A 27989-nucleotide genomic window follows, 5' to 3' on the forward strand; every position below is an offset into this window, starting at 1 on the left:
GGCTGGAAACAGTATATAAGAGGAGGTGTGAGGAAGCTGCTGCTGCAGAGCTCCAGTTGAAGTGCTCAAAGACTGCAGGCTGACAAAAAAAGGCAAAGAGGCAAGCTAAGGCGTTGCCATCCCCCTACCCCCACCATTCCCTGGCAGGCTCTTTACCCCCGGCCACCTCTTTTCCGTGAGAGCCAGGTAGGTTCCTCTCTCCCAGTTGTGCAAAGCAGCTCAGAAATAGCAATAAATCCGTCTACTTTTCCACCCCACTCCCCCTTCTCAGCCTGCCTAGAGCTTTCTGAACCCCTAGCACTTACTACCCCCAGGTCCCCAGGTCAACTCCAGGCCGAATTTGTGATCCAAGATTCAACATGAGCTTTCCCCGCCTTCCTCGCCTGCTGGTCCTCGCTATGCAAGGTAAGCAGTGAGATGGGACTGGAGTAGACAGGATAAGGAGGTGAGGGGGTAAAGAGGAGACATTCAGGGTCTCCAAGCAGTTCCACTGCATAGGGCTACTGGAGCTGGGCAGCCTGACGCTATCTTATATCCCGGGTCTGTTCAGCACCGTGGACAGCGGCAGTGACTCTAAAGCCTCCCTCTCACCTCCTTTCCTTTTCTTGTCTAAGCTGAAGGCTGGATTTCTGTTTCTGGTCCAGGATAGGGTCTACTATTGCAAAGGAGCTCTGAGGTGGGTTTGTCCCTGCTGCCTTCCTGGGCACACCAGGGTTTACCCCCACTGCACCACCCCCGATGCTGGTCAAGGTCATTGACAGTGTTGGGGGAAGGGCTCAGGGAAATTCAGTTATTTCTCCCCCTCCCTTCTCTTCCTCATCTTTCCCCAGTACTATCTTCCTCACATTCTCCCTCTCCATCTTCTCCCCCTATATTCTTTTCTTCTTCATCTTTTAATCTCCCTGTTTCTTTCCCTCTTTCCATCAAATCACCATTTTCCCCCATTTCACCCCACCATTACCCTCCTACCTCTATCTTTTCTACCTCTCTCCTTTTTCTTGTATTTCTTCCCTTCTTCTCATTGATGTCCCCCCCTTCTAGTTTAACTGCTGGCTTTGTTTCCCTGGCACCTGCCTCGAGGTCTCCTGAGCCATCTGTGAGCCCTCCTATGTGTGCCCAGGAGACCTAAATCGGGGCTGGGAGCTGTCCAACCAATAGAATGATAAATACTTTTCCAGACAACTCAACCTCTCTGGCCTGGGTAGAATGTTTATGAAAAGCCCCTCCCCCCAATCACCCTGAAAACCTAACCTTTTTGGAAAAGAGTACAAACTTCAGCCATTAGTTGTGGAAATTGAGAGCTGGAGTGAAGGATTCTTCCCCCCCCCCCACTGCAATTAGAAGCCCCTTCTGGGATCCACATCATGGGATAAGTGAGTACCTGGATTGAGCGATCTCTACTTGGGATTATCCCTGCTTCCCAGGTAAAAGAAATAAGACTGTATGGCATAAAACTATCTCGGTGAGAATAAGCCCTTTTTTTTCTTTTCCAGTCATTGCACTCCCAGTGAACAGCCCAGCAAATAAAAGTGATACTAAGGTAAGGTCCATAAGAGAGTTTCAGCTGTAACCTTGGGTGTGAAGCATAAAGTGAGTGCCTGGATCCCTAAATAGCAAAGGTTATAGTCAACCCATGGCCATTGGATTAGATAAAAGAAAGCTGAAAGCCTCCTAAAATGATAACTTACCACTCAAATTACATGATAAAGGGAAAGACTGGCAAGTTCTTTCTCTAGTTGGCTTAACAACAAATCATATTGACACATCTTGTGTGAATTCCATGGCTCCATTGATGTGGATGTGTAGTTAAGCTATATCTGTGCCTGGTTTAGTCTGAACTGTCCTATATACAACTGAAATTGTTAAGGTACAATGCTTCCAGTGCACTGAACAACTGAAACTATAATCCATGTAGTCTTTGTATTAATTGTATGTGCCAACTAAATTAATAGCATATACAACTGAGTAGTCCAATCTGAAATTAAAATATTGAAAATGCACAGCTAAAACTAATCATTTGAACACTTACACTAGTGAACTTGTACAAAGGAATTACTTGTATACTATGGACTAAGATACATGTACAATTATTTTTAGCACAGGTGTCCAATGGACTACTATACAACCGACAATCTGTTTGTACACCTATTGGTATACATACTCTAGTTGGCTGTTCATCTCTGGATATTAACATTCCTCTCATGATTTCTGTTCTACAATTTGAAGGGAGGACTGGGGAGAGAAAGGTGATTTTTCTTGAACAAATAAATTCTCTGTAAGTTCATAAGATGATGGGTTTATAGCTAGACGGTAATTTCCACCTGTCCTCTATTTAAAAACAATAAACAGATGATGAAACTGAAGCTCAGAGAGGTTTGAGACTCAATATTACAGAGGAACCAATATTACAGCAAGGGACAGAGCTTCAGACCATATCTGAGTCCAAATCCAGTACTCCTCCTTTGTTCCATGGAAACGGAAGTGAAATTAACTACAAACAGTCCCTGCTTCCAGTCTATTTCTCACTCTGGTCCCTGGAAAGCTCACTGGGGGACTAGCTTGATATGGCTCTAGTTCTTTAATTCACCCCAAAATGGGAGGGTGATAAGTACTTCAGTACTTGGATCATTAATCTTGCTACTTCTGTGAATAAATAAAACCAATTTGGTGTTTTTGGACATTTGGGTCACTTTATAGATGTTAGTCTCAAAGTCCCATTTAGCTAGGAGACACGAATTTCAGTGGATCTGAGATATCCTTGACCAGACTCTGATTTCAGGAAACACTGAAGCGCACTTCTCTTAACAATGCTCTGAAGCAGCTTGAAATACACACTTGCATACATGATTATGAGTCAGTATCAAATCAGAATCGAGTTTCCAAACTTTACCGCATTTTGCTGGCCTCAATTTAGATCAGATAAATGTCCATTAGCTGCTTCTCTCTCCACTTAGTTGCTTGACAAATGCTCCATTTATGGGAACCTATTTGGGGCAAATAATAGTAGCTACCATTTATAATGGCACTTAGGGGTACAAACATTTTTACACACAGTCGTAGCCTCATTTGATTTTTAAAACCCTGTGAAGTAGGTAGTATAAATACTGTTATCACCATCTTAGGTATGGATAAACTGAGGGGTTACACGCTAATTAAGAGTAGAGCTTGGGGTCAGTTAGGTGGCAACAGTGGACTAAAGCACTGGCCTGGATTCAAGATGACCTGAGTTCAAATCCTGCCTCAGACACTTGATACTTAATAGCTGTGTGACCTGGGCAAGTCCCTTAACTGTCATTGCTCCCTCAAAAAAAAAGAAAAGAAAGAAAAAATAGTAGAGCTGAAATTGAACTCAGTCTTCTGACTACAGGTTCAGTGTCTTTTCAATATATTTGGCAAGAGACAAAGATCACTTTTTTCCAAATGTCCAAAGGATTTCTAAATCAGTGCTTTCTCAAATTGTCTTACAACTTCTGCTTTCACTTGGTTTTTGATGGCTTGATTTGCAGCCTACTAATTTCTTTTGTTTTTGTTTTTTGCTTTTGGTGAGGCAATTGGGGTTAAGTGACTTGCCCAGGGTCACACAGCTAGTAAATGTCAAGTGTCTGAAGCTGGACTTGAACTCAGATCCTCTTGAATCCAGGACTGGTGCTCCATCTACTGCACCACCTAGATGCCCCTAAGCAGCTTACTAATTTCTATCTCCTGTTGGCTGTTCTTTCCTCTCCAAGAGCTCTCTATTCATAGAAATATAGAAGCTTAGAATGTCAGAGTTGGGTAATACCTTAGAAATAGAACTGGAGGCAGCTAGGTAGTGCAGTGGATAAAGCACCGGCCCTAGATTCAGGAGACTTGAGTTTAAATCTGGGACATCAGACAATTGACACTAACTAGCTGCTGTGACCCTGGGAAAAGTCACTTAACCCTCATGCCCTGCAAAAACAAAAACAACAAAACCACAGAACTGGACAGAAACTTAGAGATTTGTCTAATCAGGGGTCCTTAACCTAGGGTCCACAATATATTTCAGATCTATGAACTTGGCTTGGGGAACAATTATATCTATATCTATATATCTATATATATTCTTTGGTTTCCCTATCCTCTCACTAATATTTAACATTTACTTCAGTTTTTAAAACATATTCTGAGAAGGGGGTCCATCGGTTCCACAGATTGCCAAAGAGATCTCTGATACAGTGAGTTTAGAACCCTTGCTTGAGAGAAAAACTTTATGGATGAGAAACCACATTTCAGAAAGACAAAAGGCTCTATCTGCCAAGGACAGAGAGTTAGCTAACAAAGCTGAGACTAGAACCGAGTGTCCTGACTCACAGTGCCATGCTCCTTCATTCTTTTTCTCACTGCCTGTCCTATTATAACAAAACTCTACCTTTCTTGGAAACTATCTGTCATCAACTCAATATTTAGTAGGGGCCTATGGCGTTAGCGCTTGCAATGCAAAACTAGCTCAAAGAAAATGAGATCCTGTTTTTCAGGAGCTCCATAAAAGAGGACACCCGGGACCCTCTTTGACAATCACTTCCTGGAAAACGCCACAATCCTATAGCCAGCTGAGCCAGTCAGTCATTAACAGCTCCCTAGTCATTCACTCTGTGTGGGACATGTCCTAGATCCCACCATAGGCTCATCAGGCTCTGGCTAAGTGACAATACTGTAGTGAAGGCTGAAAATGTTACTCACTGGTTGTATACATGCTCCCTTGGTCAATGTGACCGTTTTCTTCTTTGCTGGCTATCTTAGCATGATGTGGATGTAGCCTTGTGTCCCTTTAAATCTTCTCTTCTCATCACTATTGTTTACAGAAGAGAGGTGCCTCCCACTCCCCTGTTTAAACAGATCAAGCTCTGGTTACTGGAAAGTCACCCAGGGGACAGTTCTATTCCCTTTTAGATCTGGCCCCCGAGCTAGGATATGCCTAGAGATCCTGAATGGATAGTCTTATAGGAAATAGCAAATTCAAGCTCATATTACTATAGCATTGTATGGATCATAGGGATACCAACCATAGAACTTGAAGGGGCCTCAGAGACCATGTAGTTCAAGCTCTACCACCCCATTTTTACAGATGAGGAAACTGAGACAAACAGAGCTTAAGTGACTTGCCTGGGGTGAACATAGATGGAATTGAACTCAAGTTTTCCTGAATCTTGGCCCTTTGTGCTATCCACTGTACCACCTAAGTACCACAAAGTGAGTCTTTTTCAACTACCCTAAGAGCGTGACAGTACAGGTCGATTATCTCCCTGTTCTAGATGAAGGAGCTGAGAGTGAGGATGAATAACTTGCTTAAGTTGTAAGTTAGTATAAGAGCTGGGGCTCAAATCCCAGGGGTTCATGTCTCCCAAGTTCAGTGAGCATTGTTATCATCATCACTACTGTCATATAACATAACAACTATCATTTACATAGCACTTTAAGGCTTGCAAAGTACTTTACAAATATCTCATTTTATCCCCACAACAACTGTGGGAGGTAGATGCTCTTATTATTTCTGGTTTACAGATGAGGAAACAGAAAGGTTAAGTGACTTTTGTGTAAGTTACAGAACTAGTATGTGTCTAAGGCCAGATTTGAATTTAGGTCTTAACTCCAGGTTCCAGCACTCTATCCACTGTGCCAGGCTAGCTGCCTCTTTTCATTATATCACACAGATTTCAAAGTCATTTGTGTCTAGGTGTCTGCTGCTTCTGAAACTGAATTCCAGTTCTTTAGTGATTGAGTGAAGTTGGATATCACTTAGATGTAGAGCTAGGAGAGACTTCATAGATCATCTAACCAAATCCTTTCATTTTACAGAAAAGGAAACTGAGGTTCCAGTGAGTTAGTAACTTGCCCAAGATTATAGCAATAGAAACAGTGACAGAGATGAATTCAAACTGGAAACTTCTGTGTCCGGAGCCCAGTCCTCATTCCAAGGCACTATACTGCCTCTCGCATACCATGATAATTCTTAGATTCATCTATTGGTCTGGGAATTGAACCTTTTAACATTGGTGGTTCCTTTTAGCTCTGAGAGAATCTGGAATTAGACATTGGGAACAGCAGACAATTTGGAAACCACTGGGAGAGACTTTATGGATCAGAATCTAGTCCCACTTTCTCTTTTTACAGAGTAGGAATCTGAGTCCTGGAGCTGAAATGACTTTCCTAGAGTCTCAGCAGTAGATTGCAGAACTAGGGCTTGAATTCAGGTCTTTTGGTTCTTGGTACACTGTTCTTTTCTATCACTACATCTTACTGTTATCATGTTCCAGGGTAGGACACACTGGTTCCTCATGATTTCCCATATATCTGACATGTATCTCTTTGAGATCTGGCAGAACTGAATTCATCTGTACCTATTTCCCAGGGATTCTGTTGGGGGTGAATGCATTGTTTGCTATCTCCGAAGTCCATCTAATGAGCAAGTGAGAGATTCTCAGAGGGGGTCCTTTGTTTCTAACTTTGTTGGAAGTCCCCAGCCCAGAATCGTCTAATTTGGAGAGTTAGCATATGAATCTAAATGCAAGAGTGTATCCAAATAGCACCATCAGTGTCTCATGTGCCTGACCTACCAAAATGACTGACAGCTGAGAGTGCAAATTAGCTCCCTCTCCCAGTAAGAAGGAGAATCAGAACACAGCCTCTTCAAGTTGGAAGGGATGCCTGAGTCCAAAACCATTTGCAATATCCTCAATGAGTGGTCATTCAAGCCTTTGCTCTAGTCCTGTGATAATAGAGGATACACTATCTCATAAGGCAGCCAGCTCCACTTTGAGATAGCTCTAATTATTAGTTTTTCCTGAGAGTAATCTGAAATATGGTTCTCAGTGACTTTTGCCTATTGTTCCTGGTCTCCTTCCAGTGGAGAATTCCAAGGCCTGAGGAAGGTGAAGAATATTCAGAGAGCCCAGATTCATCTTCCATTTTTATTTGGTCTGTTCACTCAGCACTGGGCCTGCTCAGATTAGATTTATGTTCTGGTATTGTGCCAACCTTCCTGAGCAGAATCTCAGCACTTTGAATTTAGTTGTACTGCAAAAACAAATGAAGAAACAAACAACCACCAAAAACCCCAACAACAATCCAATGTGATGCAAAGCATTTGGAGTTAGAAGACCTAGATTTGGATACTGCCTCTTACTGTGTGATCTTGGGCAAGTCATTTAACTGCCCTTGGACTCAGTTTCTTTGTCCATAATAACAAATGATAGCTATCTTTTATATAGGACATTAAGATTTGAAAAGAGCTCTACAAATATCTCCTTTTGTCCTAACAGTCCTGGGAAGTAAATGCTGTTATTAGCTCCATTTTTATCAATGAGGAAATTGAGGCAAACAGGTGAAGTGACTTGTCCAGGGTCTCACAGCTAGTAATTGTGTGAGGCTGGATTTGAACCTAGATAGCACTTTCAGGCTAAGTATACAGAGTTTCCTTTAACTGTAAACATATTATTTTATAAAAAGAACCAAACAAAACTGAGAAGGGCCCTTTCCCAAACTAGGATCACTCTGAGAGTAGAGGAGATAAAGTAAAGCTCCTTAGCTTTTACTTTAGGGGTATACTTAGGGTATAACTCTGTGACTAAGTCAAAATGAAAGCATTCTCTAATTATTTGGAGGATTTGAGCCTCCAGACTGCTCCACCCCGAAATAGTGGCATGGTTTCTTCTTCTACATCATGGCCAGGGACAGGCTTTAATCTCGATCTCTCTCCCTCTACCCTCCCAGGTGATGAGATGTATTGTTGAGGTCATCTCTGACACACTTTCCAAGCCAAGTCCACTGCCCATCAGTGAGGACTGCTTTGAGACCCTACGAGGAGGTATCTGTCTCTCCCTGCTCTTCAGTCTGGTTAGGAGGTGGATCCGGGGTGGGTGGGTGGGGGTGGGGAAAGAGACAATTTTTAGCACTGGTTTTTGACAAAAACTGCTACTGCTTTTAAGACCTTGGGCCTCTGAGTGGGTGTTTGCTCAAGGCTAATCATGCACTTGCAAGGTACTTAATACACATTTTTCCAAATGGATGGATGAATAGATTTTGTGTCAGATAACTTAGGTAAGCCCACAATAAAATCTAGAGCCTGGGACTGTTTTGAATGGAATCTAAAACAGCATTTCACTGGGCCCTGCTGTTGAATAATGTGGGCAGCTGATCATATGGAGGGAAATCTTACTCAGCTGGTTGCTGGAAGCCACCCATAACAATGATCTTTTCTTGCAGATGAAAGGATTATTTCAATTCTCCGACATCAAAACTTGCTGAAAGAGCTCCAGGAACTGGCCATCCAAGGTATTTACAGCTATTTCATATCTGATGGAAGTAAACTCCTAAGGTAGGCAGAAATTTATTCTACCCATGCACAAGAGCTTGGTTTGTGTTGTTTCTCAGCAAAGCAGGAAGCCATGGATCTTTATATCCCTCCCATATGGTTATTATCTTTGAATTAGAAAAAGCTAGAGGGGAGCAGCTAGGTGGCACAGTGGATAAAAAACTGTCCCTGGATTCAGGAGGACCTGAGTTCAAATCCAGCCTCTTACTAGCTGTATGACCCTGGGCAAGTCACTTAACCCTCATTGCCCCCCCAAAAAAATCTACTGAAAGCTAGAACTAGAAGGGACCTTTAGGATATAGAATATTAGAACAAAGATCCAGAGAATGTTAGAATATGGAATTTAAAGTGTCAGAACTGGAGGGTTGCATGGAACATGGAAAGATAGAGCTATAAGGAACCTTGGAACGCAGACTTAGAACACAAAGTCAGAGAACTTTAGAGCTTTAAGGAACCTTAAAAATTACCTATGCATAACCATTCATTTGGCAGAGGAAGAAACTGAGGCCTAACTAAGAGAAATGACCTACCCAAGGTTATGTTATTGGCAGAGATGAGGCAGGAACCCAAATCATAGGATCATAGATTCGGAGTTGGAAGGCGATAGTGGAAGCCACCTAGTGCAATCCCTTCATTTTAGAAATGAGGAAACTCGGGCTCAGAAAAGATTAATTGGTTTGCCCAGGGTCACATAGTAAGCGTGAGACAGGATTTGAACCCAGGTCTTGCTGACCCCAGGGGACTGTCCAAGGCTGCTCTCCAGGGTCCTAATCTAGTGCTCTATTATATCACCTCTGTCATTCCAGAAGTGCTTTCAGATTAATTGTGGGGAACTCAAAGCACCAAGAGTTTCCTTCCCTTTATTATTCACGAATGAAAGTGCAGTCAGAGGGCTCCCTGCCTTCTTCCTTGCCACCCCAAAACTCACTAATGGGAATGCTTGGATGCTTCCTATAAGGAGAGAACAACAAGCAAGGTTCACTGGCTCAGGGGAAGGTTTCTTTCATCCCAGGCAGTGACTTACAAACAGGCTCTTGGAATAATTTCTGTCTCCCTGGTTTTCATCTGAGGAGTGAGTGGTTTACTAGCTTCTGTATTGCATCTTAATGAGCAAGTGGTACTTTGTTTCTGACTTTGCTGGAAGTCCCCAGCCTAGCACTACCCCAAAACTATTCTGAAATCTAATTTGAGGAGCTAGCATATGAATCTAAATTCAAGAGTATTACCTGAATAGCAACATCAGTGACTCATGTATGTGGCTGACCTGCAAAATGACTGACAGCTGAGAGTGCAAATTAGCTCCCTCTCCCAGTAAGAAGGAGAATCAGAATCACAGCCTCTCCAAACTAGGAAGTGGTTTGCCAAAGGTTATACAATTAGTAGGTCAATATTTAAACACAAGTCTTCTCCTCACTTCCCCATATGGCCTTTCTTTGAATTCCCCAACTGTGGTCTTCAATAAAAGGCAGATGCAAAGGAATAAATGTTCCAGAGGCAGTAAGATTTCATTTCCCTTCATCCACTCATTGAACAAGCATTTATTACCATTGTTGTGCCAGGCATACAAAACACAAACCTGGGGCAACTAGGTGGCACAATGGATACAGCACCGGCCCTGGAGTCAGGAGGACCTGAGTTCAAATCTGGCCTCAGACACTTAACATTAGCTGTGTGACCCTGGGCACAATTGCCCCACAAAAAACAAAAACAAAAACAAAACAAAACACAAACCTGACACAGTCCCCACTCTCAAGGAACTTCCTTGTCTTTGGAAGCAGGGAGAAGGGAGACAGAGTTGCTGCTTTCATTTATCTAAAAGGCTAGTGTGTGAAAGGTTTAACTTATCCAGTTTGACCAAGGAACAACATGAACACAAATAAATAAATACAAAACACATACAAAGCGAATTTCCAGCAGGTCGGACATTACCAAATGTGGGGGAGGAGGGTCAGTTTTAGGAGGTGGTACTTGAGTGGAAGAGCAGCTAGATGGTGTGGTGGATAAAGTGCTGGACCTGGGGCCAGGAAGCCTCATCTTCTTGAGTTCTTGTTTTTTTATTTTATTTTTTGGTTGGGCAATGAGGGTTAAGTGACTTGCCCAAGGTCACACAGCTAGTAAGTGTCAAGTGTCTGAAGCTGGATTTGAACTCAGGTCCTCCTGAATCCAGGGCTGGTGCTCTATCCACTGTGCCACCTAGCTGCCCCCACCTTCTTGAGTTTCAAATCTAGCCTCAGACACTTACTAGTTTTCTTAACCCTCTTTGCCTCAGTTTTCTCATCTGTAAAATGAGAAAGAAATGGCAAACTACTTCAGTATCTTTGTCACAAAAACTCCAAAAAGGGTCACAAAGAGTTGTATCCGACTGAAAAGTGACTAAACAACAACTTGAGTGGAGCCTTTCTGAGAGATAGTTATTGGGCACAGAAGCTTCTGGCCCATGACATAGCCAGAAAGACCTTCAATTTGTGGTAGGTTCACTCTGGAGGCTCATCCTACTTTAGGAAGAACATTTTCTTTCTTCTTGATCCAGATGTAAGTCTTCATTAGACAAGAAGTTTCAAATGGGGTCTACTTATCAATAAGGAATACATAATACTCTCAATGCACCTAGAAGTTGTGATGCTCTTGCTTAGCAGCCCAGGCACTATGGTGCTAGGTGTTCCATTGAGAGTCCTCCTCTGATCCCCAATGTATTCCATATGTTGGTTACTCATCCAAGATCCTCTAATAGTGAAAGTGTTGAACACACAGCATATGCCACCACAGCAATCTCAAATGCTGCTGAAACAGATTAAAATGTAATTGGCAGGGGGCAGCTAGGTGGAGCAGTGGATAAAGCACTGGCCTTGGATTCAGGAGTACCTGAGTTCAAATTCAGCCTCAGACACTTGACACTTACTAGCTGTGTGACCCTGGGCAAGTCGCTTAACCCTCATTGCCCTACAAAAAAAAATGTAATTGGCAAATATTTAACCAAATAAACAAAAATACAATAGAACCAAGGTAACAATACAATTTACAACTAGGCCAACATGTGGCCTGCAGAAATCCTTATGTGCAGATTAGTGGTCCCCATTTCTATCTGGGTTTGACACCACTGTCCTATAGGCAGCTAGCTAGGTGTGAGAGTACTAGACTCGGGGTGAGGAAGACCTGAATCTAAATGTTGCCTCAGACATTACTTTGGTGACCCTGGGTAAGTCACTTTCTTTTAAAAAAAAAAATGTTTAGAATTTTATTTTCCAAATTACATGTAAAAACAAATTTTGATATCAATTTTTAAAAACTGTGTTCCAATTTATCTTCCTTCCTCCCTTTCCACCCCCCGCCCCCAAGAACTCAAGCAATTCAATATAAGTTATACATGAGTAGTCATGGAAAACATCTCCACATTAGCTAGGTTGTGAGAGAAAACAGATAAAAATGAAACTTCAGGTTAAGGAATTGTCAAAAAAAAAAAATGTGTTTCGACACTTACTAGCTGTGTGACCCTGGGCAAGTCACTTAACCCCAATTGCCTCACCGAAAAAAAAAAATGTGTTTCAATCTGTTTTCAGATACCATCAGTTCTTTCTCTCTAAATGGACTGCAATTTTTATAAGTCCTTAAGAGTTATATTGGATCATTGCCTTGCTGAAAATAAGCACGTGCTTCCCAGCAGATCATCTTACACTCTTGCTGTTATTTTGCATACAGTACATTTCTCTCTGCTTCAGTTCATGTAGGTCTTTCCAGGTTTTTCTGATAGCATCCTGTTCATCATAACTTTTATATAGTACCTTAAACTTGACAAAGAATTTTCTTCACAATAGCCCAGCAGAGTAGGTAACATGTTTTGCCATTATAATAAATCATCATAACTATTTCCCTCCATCCTATTCCCTTCCCATATATTTATTCTATTTTCTATCTTCTTTTACCCTATTCCTTCTCAAAAGTGTTTTGCTTCTGACTGCCCCCTCCCCCACTTTACCCTCCCTTCATTCACCCTTCCCTCCTTATCCTCCTCCCCTCCTACTTTCCTGTAGGGTTAAATAGATTACTCCTCCCAAATGACTGTGTATGTTATTCCCTCCTTGAGCACACTCTGATGAGATTAAGGTCTTTGAGCTAATTCTGTGCTCTGAATTTTTTGTTCTCCCTCCCTCCTCAACTCTCCCTATGAAATCAAGCAATATATGTCATACATGTGCAGTTATGCAGAACATCTTCACCTTCCTTGAAAGTGTTTTGCTTCTTACTGCTCCCTCCCCCAATCTGCCTTTCCCTCCTTCCCCTCTTCTCCCCCCACCCCTTATTTTCTTCCCCTCCCACTTTTCCTCAGGGCAAAATATATTACTATACCCACTTGAGTAAGTATGTTATTCCCTCTTTGAGCCAATTCTGATGATAGTAAGGTTCACTCACTCTCCCCCACTCCTTCCCCCTCTTCCCCTCCTCTCCATAAGCTTTTTTCTTGTTTCCTTCATGTGAACTACCTCTCCCCAGTCCAGTCATCTCATTTCATAGACAGGGAAACTCAGGTCCAGAGAGGTGAGGTAGCTTCTTTGAAGTCACGCCATAAGTAACAGAAATTAGACTTGACCTGAGGTCCTTGAACTCTAGATACTATGTTCTTTCCATTATACTTATATAATTGCCCTTTTTATAAAGTTCTAAAGAACCCCTTTCTGGCAATCCCAGCTGTGAGCAAGGGCTTGCCTGGGATTCAGGAACTAGGTAGTCATTTGGGGAGCCTGACACATCTGCTCATGGGCCCCTGAATCAAATGAGTACTCTGCCTGAGTATGCCCTCAGCCCAGAGGGTGGATTCTCTCTTTAGGAGTGAAGGGAATCCTGGCAGAGTAGTTTTACCTGGTTCCTGAGCCTGTCCTGAGACCAGTGATTTATGGCATGTGTCCAAAATAACTGGAGTCACCAACTCAACCCCGATTCCCCCAGTGTTAGGACAAGGCCAAAACCTGTTTCCTCCTAACTACCTTTGGGCCACAACTAAAACCAGTTGGGATACTCTAATTTATTCTCAAAGGGTCAATGACCTCCTCTTCCAGGGAGCCACAGACACCATGGTTGAAAGCCTTGCAATTAGTATTGGTCAAGGTGGGCAGCGTGATGAGATGGAAGTCGAGAGAGACACATTCAATACTTCATTCTGTCACTTAAGCTACTGTGTGATCTGGGGCAGAAAACACTTCTCTGGGCCTCGATTTCCTCATAATGAAGGATTTGGATGAGCTGACCCAAGTTCTCTTCCAACTTTAACATGTTTTATGTTCTAACTATCTAGGTCCCAAGGCTGTCTTCATGTTCTAACATTTTATATGCTAACATTCTATGTTCTTGGGTCTTTTCCATCTCTAATATTTTCTTTGCAAGTTCTAACATTCCTTCCCAAGCTAACATTTGATATTCTAAAGTTTCCTCTTTCTGTCTGTGGTTGCATGAAGTTGTTTAGAGTGAGCTCGCAGGGGCGGCTAGGTAGCACAGTGGCTAAAGCACTGGCCCTGAATTTGGGAGGACCTGAGTTCAAATCCGGCTTCAGACACTTGATACTTACTAACTGTGTGACTCTGGGCAAGTCACTTAACCCCCATTGCCCTGGAAAAAAAAAAAAAGAAGCTATTTAGAGTGAGCTATCTCTTAATCTAGATCTCTGGTCCTTTGATGGAAGTGACAGATGGACACATCCTGGGCTTCATGCTTACACGGCTGCTTTATCCCTAGTGTGTCCTTGCTCTGGACCCTCCCTGCCCAAGCCCACCCTGATGCTGTTGTAGCAGGAGTTGCTTAAAGCCCCAAGGTGGTTCTCTGTTCCTTCCTGGGTAACTTCCATGGGAACATGAGTATTTCTGACCCTTCCCAAAGAGGCTTCCCAACCCTCCATCTGTCTTAGCTGACCCCTCTGGCTTTGGCATTGTTGTTTCAGAATCAATCGTTTTCTGGGTTTTTTTCTTGTTTCCTCCCTTGACTGAGCCTCATTTCTGGCTCAGTGGACTTCATACAATGCCCCTCTGTTTGCTCCCCGTCCCTACCACTGGAACTGGTTGGCTCTTTCCCTACTTAGGTGAATGTAAGGGCATAGTTGGGGGGGAAAAGAGCCCTGAACTGGGAATCAGGAAGATTGGGGTCTACTCTTAGCATCATAAAATATTAGAGACTTGGGGCAGAAAGGGGATCCTTTGGGTCTCAAATATGTTACTAGTTTTGTGACCTCATGTACTTGACAAGCACCTTATTGAGCACCTACTGTGTGCTAAGCACACAGGAAAATAAGATAAAAATAATAGTTCCTGCCTTCAAGGGGCTTAGTCTGCTGAAGAGAAACAGTATGTATACAGGATAAGGAACTAGTAAGTATATAGAAAGTAATTTCAGAGGGGCATGGCACTGGGAGGGGGATCAGGATAGCTTTCCTTTAGAAGGTGGCCTTTGAAATGGACGGCCAGGGAATCTAAGACATAGAAATGAGGAGGAAGCATCTTTGAGGTACTGGACAAGTCATGGAGAAAATGTTCTGTATGGGAAACAGCAAATAGGCCAGTTTGGCCAAAGCAGTGCATGAAGGGGTGCAATGCACAATAATCCTGGAGCCAGGCTGTGAAGCTCTATAAACACCAAACAGAAAGGTCTGTCTTTTATCCTAAGGGCAGTAGGGAGCTATTGGAGCAGAGGAGTGATGTGGCCAGGCCCGGGCTTTAAATCTGCTCATCAATCATGGAATGGCTGAACAAGTTGTGGTATAGGATTGTGATGGAATAATACTATTATTGTGCTATAAGAAATGATGAGCAGGGCACTCTCAGAAAAATCTGCAACTGATGCAAAGTGAAATGACCAGAACCAGGAGATCATTGTAAACCTTAAGAACAACATTCAATTGGAAATGACTTAGCTGTTTTCAGCAATATGAGGATGCAGGCCAATTTCGAAGGACCTGATGAAAAATGCTATCCCACTTTCAGAGAGAGAGAGAGAACTGATATAGCTGAGTACAGAGGGAAGCATCAGTTTTTCACTTTTTCTTACAACATACTTAATATGGAAATGTTTTGCATGATTTCACATCTATAACTGATATCGCATTTCTTACCTTTTCAATGGGTGGGGGGGTGTGTGTGAATTTAGAACTCAAAAAAATTTTAAATGAATGTCAAAAATTTTTTTTAAAGAACATTAACTTGATGGCTGTGGGAAGAATGAGGGGAGGAGAGAGAGGAGACAGAAAGATAAATTATGAAGTTAATGAAATAGGATCATGGATTTGGGGCTAAGAGAAACCTTACAGGTTTCAAATCCCTTATTTGTAGTTGAGGAAACAGACCCAGAGAGGCTAACCCGCTTTATGTCAAAGGAGTAGTGCTAAATCTGGGATTAGATCTCAGGTCTTCTGACTCTAAATCCAGCACTCTTTCCACATTATCATACCCTTTAATTTACATTCATTATTTAATGTAATCCCTATGAGATGGTCAGGACAAGGAATCGCTGGACCCATCTGACAGATGAGAAAACTGAGATCCGTGCCTTTTTCTCCATCTCAAATGTTTGAAAAGCCAAAACACTGTTCTTTTAGGGGCTGTGATTTTTCTTCTTTCTTTTTCCAACCAGGTGCCAGTGAGAGAGCCCAGCAGCAAAAGAAAGACAGAGGCTTTGAAGATGAACTTTCGGAAGTCCTTGGAAGCCAAAATAATGAGGAGACCATGGAGAAGGGTCAGTACAAGACCATTCCCCCCCCTCAACACAACAGGATGAGGACAGAGATGTTCTTGCTAACCTCCATGGTAGCTAAAGCTCCTCCCTCTAAGCAACCCATTTGGTTTGCTGAATCAGCCTTGTAGCAGGGGTGCCAGAGATGGCCATGGGGATTTTGCTGTGATTTAGACCTTGATGAGTCAGCAAGGCCCGAGCTGAGCAGTTCCCAAGCCCTCAAGAGAATAGGGATCATCTTTCCTGACACTATAGAGTTTTGCAGTGTCAAAGAGCTTACCTCTGAGGCCCAATCTGGGGCATATGTGCGCGCGCGCACGCGCGCGCGCACACACACACACACACACGCACACACGCGCACATGCACGCACACACACACACACACACACACACACACACACACACACACACACACACCTCTTTCTTTCAGTTTTTTGGCATCTTATCCGGTTTAGCAATAGCAATCCCCAAACGTACTTTTCCTCTGTACTTTAAATCATCTTACTTGGGTCCCAATATTCTGAGATCCCCACAGTCTGCCTCTAAGGGCCAGATGAGCTCCCTCCTAGTCTTCTCCTAGTTCAGGCAGGCCGATTGTACCTTCCATTTGCCTGACGGTGAAATTGTCCCAATTGTCACATCACATGACTATTTAGGGGTGGAATCAGGGCCAAGATCTAGATGTAGCTTTTTTTCATAATACCTCTCTGTGATATAGACACTTTTTAATGATGATGATGATAACTTACATTTATGTAGTGCCCTTTTTTTTTTTTGGGCCAGGCAATGAGGGTTAAGTGACTTGTTCAGGGTAACACAACTAGTAAGTGTCAAGTGTCTGAGGCCGAATTTGAACTCAGGTCCTCCTGAATCCAGGGCCAGTGCTTTATCCACTGTGCCACCTAGCTGCCCCCATGTGCCTTTCTTTAAAGGTGAGGATCCAAACCTATGATTGAATTGATGTAGGGAGCTACATAATCCCACTTTCTCACTTTACAGATGAATGAACTGAGGCTCAAGAAAACTAAGGGTCTTGCTTGTGTGACCTTGGACAAGTCACTCAACTTCCCTGAGCTTCAGTTTCCTTATCTGTAAAGTGAGGGAATTGGGCTCAAGGGCTCCTTCCAGCTCTAGATCTACAATTGTGGTGAAGAAATCCCTCTTACAAATGCCAAACAACTGCTTTTTAACTTAAGAGGGCACTGAGAAGTGAAGTGACTTGTCCAGGGTCACATAGCCAGTATGGGTCTAAGTAGGACTTAAACCTAGGCCTTCCTAACTCCAAAGTCTGTTTTGCCACTGTCTTGCTTCCTTTATTTTTAAGATTTTTCCAAGTAATTTGTGTACATTGGACAGCTAGGTGGGTTAGTGGATAGAGTTTTGGGCCTGGAGTCAGGAAGACCTGAGTTCAAATCCAGCCTCAGGCACTTGCTAGCTGTAACACCCTGGGCAAGTCACTTCACCCTGCAAAACGAGCTGGATAAGGAAATGGCAAATTACTCCAGCATCTTTGCCAAGAAAACCACAAATGGAGTTAGACATGACTGAAAATGACTAAAATTATGTATTTTATTTCATCGGACCCTCAGGACAACCATGACAAGGTCTGGGTTGATATCACTGGCTCTACTGTGATCTTGGGCAAGGCAGCTCATCTTTCTAGGCCTCAGTTTTTCCATATATAAAATTGAAGTTCCCTTCCTGCTCTTTGATCCTTCTAATAATGTTCTGTGAGTAAGGGAGCCTAGGCTTTACAAGGAAGTCTTGATGTAATGCTGCCTTTTGAAGGGAAATATTCACATAGCATATCAATGTAAGGAAAGACTTCCTAATCCCAAAGTGGAATGAACAGCCTCGAGGGGTAGGGAGCTCCCCATCTTTAAGGTCTTTAAGAGGAAGCTGGACAGCACCTTGTTGGGGACTTGTGTTGTAGCAGCCAGTGGGACTAGCTTAGTTTTGTTTGTTTGTTTGTTTTTTTAGTGAGGCAATTGGGGTTAAGTGACTTGCCCAGGGTCACACAGCTAGTAAGTGTTAAGTGTCTGAGGCCGGATTTGAACTCAGGTCCTCCTGACTCCAGGGCTGGTGCTCTATCCATTGCGCCATCTAGCTGCCCCGACTAGCTTAGTTTTTAATAAGTTTTCCAACATTAGGATTCTATGATTGTGTAATTTTAATGAGGTCCTTTTAATTAAGTGATTTTAGTAACCAATTGCTCTCCAATGAGATTCAAGATAAACCAATCAAAATTCCACTGAGCAAAGAATAAGGTCAGAATGAGGTTGTGCATATTGTCCCCATTATATAAAGAGGTTAAGTGACTTGGTTTAAGTCAGTACATTAATGCAGGGACTTAGATTAGGCAACTACATAGTGAAGTGGATAGTTGCATGGGCCTGGAGTCACAAAGACCTGAGTTCAAATGCAAGTCACTTAACCTGACTGCCTCAGTTTCTTCATCTGCAAAATGGGAATAATAGCACCTACCTCCCAGGGTTATTGTAAAGATGAAATGAGATCCATGTAAAGCACTCTGCAAAGCTAAAAGTGCTATATGAATTCTTGCTATTATATTTGAACCCAAGTTTTCTAGCCTCCAGTTTGGGCTTTCAATGCCAGTCAATGCTATCTACTGTTTGTTGTGGTTGTGGTTGAGTTCTGTCCTACTCTAACATGGACAATACTGTCCATTTTTTTCTTAGCAGTGGTTTGCTATTTCCTTCTCCAGTGGATTAAGGTAACTGACTTACCCAGAGTCATACAGATAGCAGGTGTCTGAAATCATATTTGAACTCAGGCCTTCCTGACTTCAGGCCTAGCACTCTATCGACTGGACTATCTATTGTGGATGGAATCTAAAGGTTTAAGAGAAGGATTTACTAATAATGGTTTTGTTTTAATTTATATTAAAAAATATGAAGGTTTTGTGATTTTTGACTATGGGAGACTCATTCCACTATAAAGCATATTATGTAACCCATCTTTGCTACAGTGAATAAGTCCTAGGAAATTCCTTGCCTAGGGTGATAAAACTGGTGTCACTGGTAGGATTAGAGCCCACCTCTTCTGGATTCCATATCTAACACTCTATCTAATACCACAGCCTTCCCATCTTCAATTTATGTATAATCAAGGAAGGCACTATAGTATCATAGTGTAGTGTGTAACCTCTAAGAGTTAGACATTAGTGGGGCAGCTAAGTGGCACAGTGGATAGAGTACCAGCCCTGGAGTCAGGAGGACCTCAGTTCAAATCCGGCCTCAGGACATACAGGCAATAACTAGACTGAAAGCTCTATGAGAGCTGGGACTCTGGCTTATCTAAATCTTGCATTTACTCTACTAGCTAGCACAGTGCTTTTTACATATTGAGATGCTTAATAAATGATAAGTAAATGAATGACAGGACTACTGCAATTCCATCATAAAAGAGTAAACAGGAAGGTTTCAGATCTATCTGAAATTGACTTTACAGTGAGAATCTGTTGGGTAACAATTAGATTTGTGTGTTCAAGGCCTGATTTTTTTTTTCTTTCTGTGTGTATGTGCATCTTGCAGAGGAATTAAAGCGTGCCTCCTCTGAGAAGCTTCCTGAAGATGCCACAGAGTCTAAGGAGGAGAAGAGCCTGGAAGAAAGAGAGGCCCAGCCCAAAGAGACCAACCCCAAGGAAGCCAAGGAGGACTCTGAGAAGAACGAGATCAGCAAGGCCTCCAAGGATGTGAGCCTGGAAAGTACCCTGGCTAGTGGCCTGACCAAAGAGGAGCCCTTAGCCCCCAAAACCAGTGAAGACAGCAAGGACCAGTCCACAGACTCTCAGGAGAGTCTAGAACTCAAAGAGGAGGAACAAAGTTCCAAGAGAGATGAGGAGGCAAATGGAGAGGAGGAAGAGGAGGAGGAAGAGGAGGAGGAGGAGGGAGCTCATCTGGCTCAAGAAGGAAATAAAGAAGCATCAGATGATGAAGGTCCCACTGGAGCATTCAGTACCAGCTCAACCCTTGATGAGAATGAGGAAACTCCAAGGGGAGACAGTATGTATGCAGAGCCCTTGACCACATTTCCCCTAGTAAATCCCTGGCTATGGATTTGCCTGCTATTGGGTACAAACATGTGAATCCCTTTTCAGTGAATTTGCTATTAAGATCCAGGCTTAGGTTGAGTGCTTAAATAATGACAAAAACTCTTATTTAGCTAGTGTTTTGCAGTTCACATGTCATTTAAATCGCAACAATCCTGTGAATCAAGGTCAAGTATTATTATCTCCATTTTAGAGATGAGTTCAGTGAGGTCTAGAGAGGTTAATTAACTTACCCCCCCAAGGTCACCTAGATATTAAGAATCAGTGCTGTGACTCTTAATTCTTAGCCCAGTGCTCTTTCCGCTATACCATGGAGTCTCAAATAAAGATACCTGAACACCAAAGAAGAAAACATACATATCCCATCTCTCAAGGGGTTATTATGAGGATCAAGTGAAATAATGTACCGTACTTTGTACTTACATAAGCATCAGCTATTATTATTGTTGTTTTCATTAAAACAAGTGTTGACAGCACAGCACAATAGAAAGACCACTGGATTTGAAGTCAGAGGACCTGAGTTAAAATTTTGGCTTAAGCACTTACTAACCCTGGGCAAGTCAACTTCTCTGGGCCTCAGTTTCTCATCTATAAAATGAAGGAGTCAGACTACATGGGCTCTAAGGTCCCTTTGAGCTCACAATCTATGATGCTATAAATGACTCACAAAAAGTCAGCATTTATAAAGTATTTTAAAAGTGATTTTCTTATAGTAACCTTAATGTAGGTAGTAGAAGTATTAATGTACCCATTTCATGCATGAGGAAATTGAAGTTAGAGAAGTGAAGTTATTTTCCCAATAAAGCTAATAGGTGCTAAAAAAAAGTGTGATGGGAACGCCTGGTTTCCCTATTCCAAGTTCAGTGCTCTTTCTGATATATGATGCAGTCTCAAAAAATGAAACATGAATGCAAAAAGAATATGCACAAAAGAAGTTAAAGAAAGTCCACAAAGCCCCATATACTAAGGGCTTTAAGAGTGGAATAGCCATTAGGTGTGAGTTCAGAGAAGCAGGTAGTAGTCACTCAGGGAAGTTTTCAGGGCAAAAGTGGGACGGGCCTGTGCCTTGTAGAATAAAATGCAAGATTTAGGTGGGCTAAGAAGAGGGGGAATGGACATTCCAGATTGGGGAAAGAACTTGAGCAAATATACAGAACTACAAATATGCGTGGCAAGGATGAAGTGCAGGAGGGGCAGCTAGGTGGTGCAGTGGATAAAGCACCAGCTCTGGATTCAGAAGGACCTGAGTTCAAATATGACCTCAGACACTTGACAATAACTGTGTGACCCTGGGCAAATAACTTAACCCTTGTTGCCCCACAAAAAAAGAAACCAACAAAAAATACTTAAAAAAAAAAAAAAAGAATGAAGTGCCAGCAAATATGAAGACACTCGATCAGCTGGATGATTGAACTGTCAAAACAGAGAAAGGAATTGAAAATGTGAGGGCTATTGCTGTTGAGTTGTTTCAGTCGTATCTGACTCTTCTTGACCCCATTTGGGGTTTTCTTGGCAGAGATGCTGGAGTGCTTGGCTATTTCCTTCTCCAGCTCATTTTACGGATAAGGAATCAGGTGTAAACAGGGTGAAGTGACTTGCCCTGGGTCACACAGCTAGTGTCTGAGGCCAGGTCTTCCTGATCTCAGTGCTCTATCCACTGGGCCATCAAGCCGCCCTATTTTACTTAATGGCAATTGTGCCACCCTGGTCATGGAAATGAGAAAGTTTGAGTTTGAATCTACCACTAGTTAGATGTTTGGTTTTGGGCAAGTCCTGTGTCAGCTCTAGGCCTTAGTTTCTTCATTTATAAAATGAGAAATACACAGAATGTACTCCCTACATCACACGACTATTTTAAAGACGGTAAACTTTCAATGTGACAAGACCGTAGAACTTGGAATGCTAGCATACAGAACCATCAAGTATTAGAGCTAGATGAGATCTTAGAATATAAAATGTTAAAACATGCAGGGAGGGGCAGCTAGGTGGTACCAGCCCTGGAGTCAGGAGGACCTGAGTTCAAATCCGGCCTCAGACACTTAACACTTACTAGCTGTGTGACCCTAGGCAAGTCACTTAACCCCAATTGCCTCACCAAAAATTAAAAAAATTAAAATAAAAGTAAATGCTAATGCTGAATGACATAAAGTATTAGTACTGGAAGGGGCCTTAGCACATAGAATATTAGAGCTGGAAAGCACCATAAAATATAGAATGTTGGCACTAGAAGTGCTAGGATTCAGGAAGACGGGAATTCAAATTCAGTCTCAGATACTTACTAGCTATATGACCCTGGACAAATCACTCTACCCATCTGCCTCAGTTTCCTGATCTGTAAAATGTAGATAATAATAGCACTTACCTCCCACAATTGTTGTATATATTAAATGAGATATTTGGAAAGCAATCAGCCCAGTGGCTGACACACAGAGGTGTTTAATAAATGCTTGTGAGGGGCAGCGAGGTGGCACAGTGGATAAAGCACTGGTCCTGGATTCAGGAAGACCTGAGTTCAAATCCAGCCTCAAACACTTGACATTTACTAGCTGTATGACCCTGGGCTAGTCACTTATCCTTCACTGCCTCACCAAAAAAAAAAAAAAAAAAAAAAAAAAAGCTTGTTTCCTTTTCTTTAATGATTCTGCAGGGGTCACTCTTCCTTTAAGGAAAGAGAAGCCTTTATTTGTAGTTCATGGGGTGGTAAACCTAGTGTGTCACTTTCTTTTTTTTAGTGAGGCAATTGGGGTTAAGTGACTTGCCCAGGGTCACACAGCTAGTAAGTGTTAAGTGTCTGAGGCCGGATTTGAACTCAGGTACTCCTGACTCCAGGGCCGGTGCTCTATCCACTGCGCCACCTACCTGCCCCTGCCACCTAGCTGCCCCTAGTGTGTCACTTTCAATCTGTCCCAATTAGGGACAGTCCTTTGGTATGTGGTGACACAACCCCTTGGTTCAGTTTTAACCATGTCACTGCTCAGAGCCCACATTGGCTTCACCCATGGATAAACCTGCAGCAGATAAAGGACCTAGAAGAGCACTCTCAGCAAAGCCTCACCTAGTCAGTGGATAGGTAGCCCGGGAACGATATTTGCCCCAGAGGCAATTTCCAGTTAGCTCATTTTTTTTTTATTCTTTTCCACCAACTGCTCCAGGTCAACCAGAGGCACTGGATCTAAATGGAGAAGGGAAGGTCATGCAAGAGGAAACCAGATCTCAGGAAGAAAAGGGGCTGAGTCGGCGTTCTGAGGAGGCAGCAGTGGCCACTGAAAACATCTTCAACCCAAGGGACAGCAAGAGTCAGGAACTGGAGGAGGAACTCTCCAAAGAATGGGAGGACTCCAAGAGGTGGAACAAGATGGATGAGCTGGCCAGAGAGCTGACAGCTAAGAAGCGGCTGGAGGAGAGCAACAGTGAGGAAGAGCCAGACCGGTCCATGAAACTCTCCTTTCGATCCCACAAGTATGACTTTGGGAGTCCTATGGGGCTGCCAAGGAGAACCTGGAAAGCTCACTCGAGAGAGGACAGCATCGAGGCAGGCCTGCCTCTCTCTATCAGGGGGGACCCAGATGAGAAGAAGGAGGAAGAGGGAAGTGCTAACCGAAGGACGGAGGTGGGTATGATAATGGGGTAGCTGGGACTTCGCTTTTGGGGGGACAGAGGAAAAAGGGTATGATTGAAGAGCAAGCAAATGCAGAAATATCTTGCTGTAGGTTAAGCCCATTGGATTTAGGATCAGGATCTTGCAGGTTCAAGTTCCAGCTCTGGCAGTAGCCATGTGAGCCAACATCATGAGGCGCAAAGAGGGATGAAGGCTCTTCCACTTTGAATGTCTGTGTGATTGGGGGCAAGCACTCTCTCTTCTCTTGGGTCTATGTCCTCTTCTGTAAAATGAGAGGGTTGGACTAAAGCAGGGCTTCTCAAATTTTTTACACCGGCAACCCCCTTAGACCCAAGAAAGTTTTTCTCAACCCCCCATTCAGTTACACAACCCCATGTTGGGTCGTGACCCACAGTTTAAGAAGCTTTGGACTAAAGGAGTACTAAGATCCCTTCCAGCTCTTACCAGGGCCTTGAACAAGACCATTTTCGGGGACTTCTCTTCTTCAGTGAGCTGCTTCATTCTTCTCCCAGCCCCAACCTAACATTCTGTCCTCCAGACACCACAAGGTTGCGAAGGACCTCAGAGGTCACCTAGTCCAACCTCTTCATTTTACAAACAAGGAAGCTGAGGGCCAACAAAGTTCTTGATTTGCCTAAGCTCATACAGGCGGCAGATGGCAAAGCCGAGATTCAAATACATTTCTTCTGACTTAGATAACCCCTACTACGTGCCAGGCCCTGTGCTAAAGAATTTGCAAATATCTCATTTAATCCTCAAAACCACCCAGGCAGGCTGGTGTTATTGCTGCACTCGTTTTACAGTTAAGAAAGTTGAAGCAAACAGAGGTTAAGTGATTTACCCAAGGTCACACAGCTGGGCAGAATCTGAACTCAGAGCTCTATCCCCTGGTGGCCCCCTTCCAATCTACTGCACCCACATTACCTATGCAGGAGGGCACAAAGTTTGGGGAAGGGAGCCTGGGCTAGAATGAACCTTCCTACAATAGGGTATGGTTCGAGGGGACAGAGACCCCATTAAGATCCTGATGTCAATGTTTCAAGGTGCTGGGGGTTGGTCCCACTTTAAAGGTGGGTTGAGGTGGGAGAGAGAGCCTGCCACACAGGCAACGTGTGGCACAGTTGAGATAAGCAAACCCCCACCGCATTCTAATGTTTGAATCTCAGCTCCCTTCCTCATTAGCTGTGTGACCTCCAACAAGTCCCTCAGCCTTTGGGACAACAACCTTCTTTTACATATGAGGAAACTCTCTCTAAGGTCGTTTCCAGTTCTAATCCATGAACTAGCTGGGCCCCCAGAGGGGCAGGTGGTTTTTCTAAATATGTACATCAGGATATTGCTGCCTCGGCAAACAGGTTCCTTAGTACATGAGGAACAGTTGAGACCCATCCTAATCTTAGGCTGGGACATTCTCACATTGTTGGAATAAGCAGTCCCCAAAGGAAAAAGATTCCTCTTGGCACTATCTTAACATTCCAAGCTCTAACGAGGGTTCAAGTGCCACCGCTAACACATATATTGGCTGTGCGGCCCAAGGTAAGTTAGTCTCTCAGGCTACTCAAAGCAATTATCTGCTTTGGTAGAGGGAGTTCCTCATTAGGAACTAGGTAGACTAGGTTTCATTCAAAACAGAGAAGAGTATTTCCCTTCAAAGCACAGCTCAAACCCTGATCATGCCAGCCCCTACTGCTCTTGTCCCCCTGTGAACTCCATCAGCACCTAACAGAGGTGGTAGTGCCTTCTGGTAGTCTAATTGTTTCTTGTGGCTTAGCTTCCTGGAGCCCCATGCCTGGGCACTCAGGGTGGGGTGGGGGGTGGGGGGCTTTTGTCTCAAGAGCAGTCATGGGAAAAAGAGGGCTTGGGGTCATCCTGCTTGGCCCCAGTGGGCAGCACTTAGGACTGCGGGGTAGTGGCATAATGAAAAGAATACCAGACTTGGAGTGTGGACCCTGACTCTCAGCTCTGCCATGTATTCCCTGTATGACTAAGCGTGAGCTACTTCACCTCAGGCCTCAGCATCTGTAAAAACTAGATGAACTCTCCAAGTCCTTTTCAACTCTCAAATCCTCTGATCTGGAGTTAAAAGGAGGCAGATTTTGACTTTGTGTAAGAAAGATTTTCTAATAGGGGTTATCGTTTCTAGTCACAAGCTCCAGTCTCTGAAGGTCTTGCAAGTGGTGGAATAGTCATTCCTCAGGACTCCGGTAAATGGGATTCATGCTTCAGGCGTGGGTTTAATGAGATGACCTCTGAAAGCTTATGAATCCAGTCCTTCCAAACTCCCTTATACCATAAGCAAACACTCTAAGTTTCAAAATTTATAAAATTATTTATCAATAGTGTAAAGAGATTTTTTCCAAGGTCACACAGCTAGTGTCTGGAAGACACTTTAAAGGCCACCAACTGCCCCACCTCCCCCCTCATTTTGCAGATGAAGAATCAGAAACAGAGAAGTTAAATAACTTGCCCAGAGTCACACAACTAGTAAGCATTGAAGATGAGATCTGAAACTGGTTCAAAATTTTATCACCTACACCAAAGGTGTCAAACACACAGCTCCCAAGTGCTGGTGAACTAGATCAAGATGTAATTGGGGAGGGGGGGCAGCTAGGTGGCACAGTGGATAAAGCACTGGCCCTGGATTCAGAAGGACCTGAGTTCAAAGCCAGCCTCAGGCACTTGACACTTACTAGCTGTGTGACCTTGGGCAAGTCACTTAATCCCCATTGCCCTGTCAAAAAAACCAAACCAAAACAAAACAAAACCAAAACAAAACAAAACAAAACAAAAAGATGTAATTGGGGGGCAGCTAGGTGGCGCAGTGGATAGAGCACCGGCCCTGGAGTCAGGAGTACCTGAGTTCAAATCCGGCCTCAGACACTTAACAATTACTAGCTGTGTGACCCTGGGCAAGTCACTTAACCCCAATTGCCTCACACACACACACACACACACACACACACACACACACACACACACAAAAAGATGTAATTGGGAAATATTTAGCAAAAGTAATAAAAATACAGTAAGACACAGATAACATTACAGTTTACAACTAAGTTCCTATGTCTTATGTATGGATTAGTGACCCTATACCATCCTAAGCTCTTCCCCAAAGAGCTGTCTTTGTGCTTTCAAAAAGGGTCATTTTTAGGTCCCAAAGCCCCCATAATTTGTGAAGATCCGGGCTCTTTCAACACAGTAATAGCAACTCATATTTTTCATAATGTCTTAAAGTTAACAAACTGCTTACCTTAAAGCAACTCCATGAAGAGGGTAGCACAAATCATGCTAGCTCCATTTTTAAATTTTTTTGACTTGCCCAGGGTCACACATCCAGTTCAATGTCAGAGTTGAGATTCAACCCCAGGTCACTCCTGACTTTAAGACCAGTCAGAGGGGCAGCTAGATGGTGCAGTGGATAAAGCACTGGCCCTGGATTCAGGAGGACCTGAGTTCAAATCCAGCCTCAGACCCTTGACACTTACTAGCTGTGTGACCCTGGGCAAGTCACTTATCCCCCATTGCCCCCCCCCCAAAAAAGACCAGTCAGAATAGTGGGTCCTAGGATCGGTTTCACTCATAACAAATGTAACTTGTGTGTTTACATTTCCTGCTTCTCTGGAAATGGGGGCACAGCTCTACTGGAGGCTGGACTTCCAGTAGCAACATCTTACTAAAATCTCTAGAGATCCAGTTGATGGACCTTACTTCCTTTCCCACTTGTTTTTTCTAGGACCAAGAGCTGGAAAGTCTGGCAGCCATAGAAGCAGAGCTGGAGAAAGTTGCCCACAAACTCCATGAGCTCCGGAGGGGCTGAAAGGCTGGCTCTTAGGATCCTACGGAATGCCCAGAAACTCATTCCTCCTCCTCACCTTGCCTTTTCATTTCCCAACTCAAATAAGGATGGCCAGAGGGGTTTTAGGCAGGAAGACAGTGCCCCTAATGCAACCTGTGACACTTCCCGAATCTGCTTTTTCACTTGAGTTTCTGTACCCCTGTGCACTCCTTCCCCACCTCAAGGCCTCTTCATACACTTTATGTTGGTTTCCAGTTATCACTTCAAGACAACAATGAGACAGCTTTTGTAGAATGTTTCCCCATCACTGTTAGGTTCACTAAATACAACTGCAATAACTTGTTCTCTTTGAAGTCGAAGACTACTGACTGTAATATATTCTATATAAAATTTATCTAAGGAAAAATAAAACTCCAATGGGCTCTCTGCTTCTTCTTTGGATTCTCTTTAGGTCGGGGAT

At 43.3% G+C, this 27989-nt stretch overlaps 1 protein-coding gene across 1 annotated transcript; it reads left to right on the forward strand.

Moving 5' to 3' along the window:
- On the forward strand, positions 1-27951 carry CHGA (chromogranin A). Its single transcript, XM_043988838.1, has 9 exons — positions 1-186; positions 315-405; positions 1494-1540; positions 7732-7825; positions 8224-8292; positions 15941-16042; positions 19594-20064; positions 23264-23721; positions 27467-27951. The coding sequence occupies exons 2-9, from the start codon at positions 360-362 to the stop codon at positions 27548-27550; spliced, it is 1371 nt and encodes a 456-aa protein (XP_043844773.1). The 5' UTR covers positions 1-186; positions 315-359; the 3' UTR covers positions 27551-27951.
- Positions 27952-27989: the final 38 nt, after the last annotated feature.

The sequence above is a fragment of the Dromiciops gliroides genome, chromosome 2 (genome assembly GCF_019393635.1).
Source record: "Dromiciops gliroides isolate mDroGli1 chromosome 2, mDroGli1.pri, whole genome shotgun sequence".
Lineage (NCBI taxonomy): Eukaryota > Metazoa > Chordata > Mammalia > Microbiotheria > Microbiotheriidae > Dromiciops > Dromiciops gliroides.

Coding starts and splice junctions, on each gene's coding strand:
- CHGA (XM_043988838.1), top strand. CDS start 360: ATGAGCTTTCCCCGCCTTCCTCGCCTGCTGGTCCTCGCTATGCAAG. Junction 8,293..15,940: donor CCAGGAACTGGCCATCCAAG/GTATTTACAGCT, acceptor TTTTCCAACCAG/GTGCCAGTGAGAGAGCCCAG. Junction 20,065..23,263: donor GGAAACTCCAAGGGGAGACA/GTATGTATGCAG, acceptor CAACTGCTCCAG/GTCAACCAGAGGCACTGGAT.